Source organism: Propithecus coquereli, unplaced genomic scaffold, assembly GCF_000956105.1.
Source record: "Propithecus coquereli isolate 6110/MARCELLA unplaced genomic scaffold, Pcoq_1.0 Scaffold673, whole genome shotgun sequence".
Taxonomy (NCBI): Eukaryota; Metazoa; Chordata; class Mammalia; order Primates; family Indriidae; genus Propithecus; species Propithecus coquereli.
The window spans coordinates 357,769-362,602 of NW_012152763.1; the positions used below are offsets into that span (position 1 = coordinate 357,769).

The 4,834-nt window shown below is 63.3% G+C and overlaps 1 protein-coding gene across 1 annotated transcript in view; it reads right to left on the reverse strand.

Moving 5' to 3' along the window:
- The window catches only part of KNDC1 (kinase non-catalytic C-lobe domain (KIND) containing 1), a 64,631-nt gene that overhangs the window by 7,193 nt on the left and 52,604 nt on the right, over window positions 1-4,834 (reverse strand). The window contains exons 21-26 of the mRNA XM_012660677.1: window positions 4,073-4,186; window positions 3,319-3,466; window positions 3,052-3,231; window positions 2,184-2,390; window positions 1,418-1,500; window positions 1,060-1,210 (exon numbers count right to left, since the gene is read on the reverse strand). Of these exons, the coding sequence (XP_012516131.1) occupies window positions 1,060-1,210; window positions 1,418-1,500; window positions 2,184-2,390; window positions 3,052-3,231; window positions 3,319-3,466; window positions 4,073-4,186 (883 nt within the window). The remainder of the gene's footprint in view (window positions 1-1,059; window positions 1,211-1,417; window positions 1,501-2,183; window positions 2,391-3,051; window positions 3,232-3,318; window positions 3,467-4,072; window positions 4,187-4,834) is intronic.

Sequence of the window (4,834 nt, forward strand, 5' to 3'; positions counted from 1 at the left end):
GTGTGTGTGAGGGGCATCGTGTGTGGGGGAATTGTGTATGTGTGTGTGTGTGAGGGGGATGTATGTGTGTGTGTGGAATTGTGTGTGGGGATTGTGTATGTGTGTGTGGGGATTGTGTGTGTATGTGTGAGGGGAATTGTGTGTGAGGGGGATATGTGTGTGTGGGATGTATGTGTGTGTGTGGGAATTATGTATGTGTGTGTGGGGATCGTATGTGTATGTGTGAGGGGGATTGTGTGCGTGTGAGGGGGACTGTGTGTGCGGGATTGTATATGTGTGTGTGTGGATTGTGTATGTGTGTGAGAAGACGGTGTGTGTTTGAGAGGGATTGTGTGTGGGGCAATTGTATAGGTGTGTGGGGATTGTTTGTGTGTGGGTTGCGTGTTTGTGCGAGGGGGATTTTGCGTGTGTGTGTGTGTGTGAGAGACTGAGTGTGTGTGGAATTGTGTATGTGTGTGAGAAGACGATTGGTGTGTGTTTGAGAGGGATTGTGTGTGGGGGAATTGTATAGGTGTGTGGGGATTGTGTTTGTGTGTGGGTTGCGTGTTTGTGCGAGGGGGATTTTGCGTGTGTGTGTGAGACTGTGTGTGTGTGGATTGTGTATGTGTGTGAGAAGACTATGGTGTGTGTTTGAGAGGGATTGTGTGTGGGGGAATTGTATAGGTGTGTGGGGATTGTGTTTGTGTGTGTGGATTGCGTGTTTGTGCGAGGGGGATTTTGTGTGTGTGTGTGTGTGTGTGTGTGTGTGTGTGTGTGTGTGAGCCCAGACAGGGCTCTGTGCAGGGGTGTGGCTCGTCCTGGGTCGTTAGTGGCCCACGGCTGAGCAGCACCCCCAGCAGAAGGGGACAGGTGTCAGGCTGGGATGTGACTGGTGTGCCTGGCGGAAGCTGAGGGTGTGGCCGAGGTCCTCATTAACCCGGGCTCTGCCTGTCCCCCTGCCCTTGGTCGCGTGGCTCCGAGGGATGGTAAGTGGGGGCTCCCTTCATGAGGAGAAGGTGCCACTGGCCCAGCGGCAGGTGGACCCCACACCCTGCTCTGACAGCAGAGCCACGAGCCCACCTTGGAGGTGTGGCTGGTCACGATTTCGGCAGCCACCCAGGTGCTGACATCGTCGGCGTTTCTTAAAAGCTGTAGCAGGTACTTGTCCTGGACGTAATTGGGCAGAAATAAGCTGCAGGTTTTGGCCGACAGAGACTCGGAGGAGCTGGATCTGGAAGAGAAGCTGTGCACGTCACCCGGCTGTAGGGGGCTCTCTGTGCAGGGGGCCGGGGTCTGGCTGAGAGGCCACTCCCGCGGGACGGGTGAGACCCAGGCATCTCCTTTCCGCCAAGAGAGTCCGTGAGACTCTTAGGGAGGCCCCCAAGACCCTCCCGCCACCCCCCAAACCAAGGGCCTGGGGACACCGCGGGACGCTCACTTGGGGAAGGCTGTGCTTTTGTCCACGACTCCCAGGGCCCGTGAGTTCAGGAAGTGGACAGGATGGCACTTTTGAAACAATTCCTGCCCAAGACACGGAAACAGAAGTTCAGGCCCTGTCCCCAAGGCCTCGTGGCCAAGGCAGGGTTCCAGGGAGGGCGGAGGTTTCGGGGGATGCTTTCTACAGTCTGGGGTTCAGCACCCACCCAACAGCCCGCAGGGCCTGGCCAGCAGGGCTCCTCGTGTGTGTGTCCTCCCAGGGGCTCACGGCGTCCTGCCGGCCCTGATGGGATTGCTGGGTCCCGTCACTGCTGTCACCTGCCACATGGCATGGGGTCCCAGGGTGGTGGGGACCAAGGAGGGGCTGCCTGGGCTGTTTGGGTGGGAGCAGAGGAAGGAATAGTGCAGAGGCACGAGGACCCAGGACTGCTAGGGAGGGGGGAGGACCCAGAGCCCACGCGGCCCCAGGACACCCTCCCGTGCCCGAGGAGGGGCTGGAGCGCCTGGAGAACCAGGGTAGAGGGAGGCGCCAGGCCCAGCAGGCGGCAGGCACCGTGGCCTGCGCTGGTGGAGGAGGCCCCTAGAGCCCAGGCCCCTTCTGGGCTCCCGACTGTAGGCAGGAGCTCCCCAGGCCTGTGCACTGGGCACCTGGCCCGTTCCCTGACCACGGCCCTGTTCCTCCAGGAAGCCCCCGCTGAGGGCCCCGTGGTGGCTATGCCCCTGGCACGCCGCGGAGGACCGAGCGCAGGGTCCTCAACCTCCCCCACCTGCTGCAGCAGCGTCAGCTGACTGAAGAGCTGGTGTGTGCTGTACTCCGTCAGGAAGTAGGGCCCCTTCTCGCTGGTCCTGGCGCAGGGGCCGTAGAAGTCCTCGAGGAAGCAGGGCTTGGGCAGGGCGGCGGCGATGGTGTACGGCCGCTCCTTGTGCTGAGGCAGCACCAGCCCGTTGCCCCGGGGCAGCCTCCAGGGGAAGCTCTGCAGGGCAGGCCAGGCGCTGAGGGGCCTGAGCTCGGCTGTGCCCACCAGGGGACAGGGGGCAGGGACAGGGTGGGGACCAGGCCGGGTCCAAGCCCAGGACTCCTCAGACTGGCTCTGCTACAGCCTGAGAGCAACACCTGCCCACCCACAGCTGTTGGCACAAGGACACCTGTGCTGGTCATTTCGATGGTTCCCCACGGACAGAGCTGCTGAGTTTTGGGGCTGTCCCCATATGTTGATGGAAGGGCCAGTCATCTCCCCACAGTGGTCTCTTCCACCCAGGTCTCAGGCCTGAGGGTCAGGAAGGTGTGGGGCTGAGTTACAGCAGGATCCTCACCTGAGCACCCGGGCCAGGGCAGGAAGTGCCAGAGTGGGGACACAGAGAGTGCACGGGTGCACTTACGTATATGAGCGTGCACACACAGACATGCATGTGCATGTGTGCATTTGCACAAATGTGCTTGTGTGTATATACACACATGTATGCATGTGTGCATGTACACACACGCTTAAGTATGCACTTGTGTGCATGTATGTGTGCACGTGTGTGCACACGTGCCTTTGCACACATATATACGTGTGCATGTGTATGCACATGCCGTGTCCTTGAGGCTGGGCTCAGGGAGCCATATCCACCTCCCCTGGGAAAGGTGCCCACCTTCCGGGAAATGCCGTCCTCTGAGAGCCTCTTACAGAAGGCGTTAAAGGGTCTGGTGTCCTCCTCGGCCTCTTTGGGGTCCTCCAGGTCCGCGCCTCGAGGGGCGCCTTCGGCCCGCCGGTCCGTGCGCACTTCCAGGAGGCCCAGCAGGTGCTCGGCAGAGCCGTCCAGGGGCAGGATCTGGCCAGAAGCATGAGGGGGGGTCACTGCCACCTCCAGGGTGAGGGTGGCACCTCCCACCGTGGGAGCCCCACGTGTGGCGTCCACCTTGGAGGAGAGGAAGTCTTCCAGCCGGCCCAGCAGCCCCGTGTTCCTGGTGAAGTCCACAGCGTAGCAGTCCTCCACCCAGGCCTGCAGGACGCAGAGGCTCCGCTTGTAGATCTTGGTGAAGGTCGAGGTGGGGTCCTGCTGCGCCCTGGAGGCACACGGAGCAGCCTGAGGCGCCCGGGGTGCTGGGGGAGTGGGCAGAGGGCGGGGGCAGCGAGCCAGCTCTCCCGAGGGCAGGGCGGGAGCCAGTCTCCTCACGTGGGGAGTTGAGGGCGCCTGGGGGGCCTCCTGTGGGTCCCTCCCCCACGGCCGGAGCTGAGCTGGGCGGGAGGGTGCACAGGGTGTCCCGGGGGTGAGGACAGGCCAGCTCAGAGAGGAGGCCGAGCGCCTCCAGCCACAGCTGCCGCCCTCTCCCGCCCCGGGAGTATAGGTTTTTGGCGGTTGCTGTCAGTGCTGGATTGTATATCCCTAACTCATCACGGTCTACAGGCGTCCACGCTTACCAGTCTGAGTGACGAGGGCAAGACTTCCCTCCACTCCCCTCCTGCTGCCCCCCATGCATAAAGTCCTGCCCACCTGCGAGCGCCTCTCTCTGTTTCCCGGGTGCCCCCTCGGCCCCCACCCTGACCTTTCCCGCCCAGCCTCTGCTGGCCCCTCACCCTCGCTGGGGCCCTGGGACCGCCTTGCCCTCCACAGCGGCCAAATGCGCACGGTGGGGGCCCACCCACCCCGGCTCGGGAGCCCCGCTGTGTACCTGGACAGCGTGCTGCCGATGCGGTCCAGCAGGAAGTGCAGGAAGTCGTGCGGCGTGCAGAAGTAGCGGAAGGTGTAGAGGAACTGCTGCACGTAGCCCTCCAGGAAGGCGTCGCTGGGGGGAGGGGGCGGTGGTGGCCTTAGCGAGGCAGGCAATGGGGGCCCTGCTCCCACCGCGCCAGCGTGCCGGGCACGTGTGACGCTGTGTGCACGGGGCCCTCGCAGGACAGTCACCCGGAGAAATGGAGGGGGGCTGACATTCAGAATCCCCAGCCCTTTACAGCACGAGGACCTTCCATCACACAGACTGGGTCTCTGCGTGCAGAGCATGCGCGCTCAGGGAGCTGCAGCGCATGCGCACTGGCCCAGCTCCACGGCGGGAGTTGCTGCCTCGGGGAGGGCGGTGGGGCCACGGCTGGAAGGTTCTCAGTCCCACTGACTGGAACCAGGCAGGTGAGCGTCACCCCAGGGACCCCGGCGTCCACGTGCAGGTCCATGAGAGCCTGGGGAGCGGGATGGCCAGTGCGCAGAGGGTGCGGCACCTGGCAAGGCCGCCTCCTGAGCCAGGGGAAGGGGTCCGGGCGCAAGACGCCGTGTCCCAGGAGTGAGGGAGGCTGGTCACCTGCTCGGCCCCGGGACCCCTGGTGGCCACAGCTCAGGCCAGGGAGCGGCCAGCGGCCCTGTCACAGCTGGGAAGGCCCCGTGAGCACTGCCTGCCGAGGAGGCTCTGCCTCGATGGAAGCGCTGTGCTCGCATGCACATG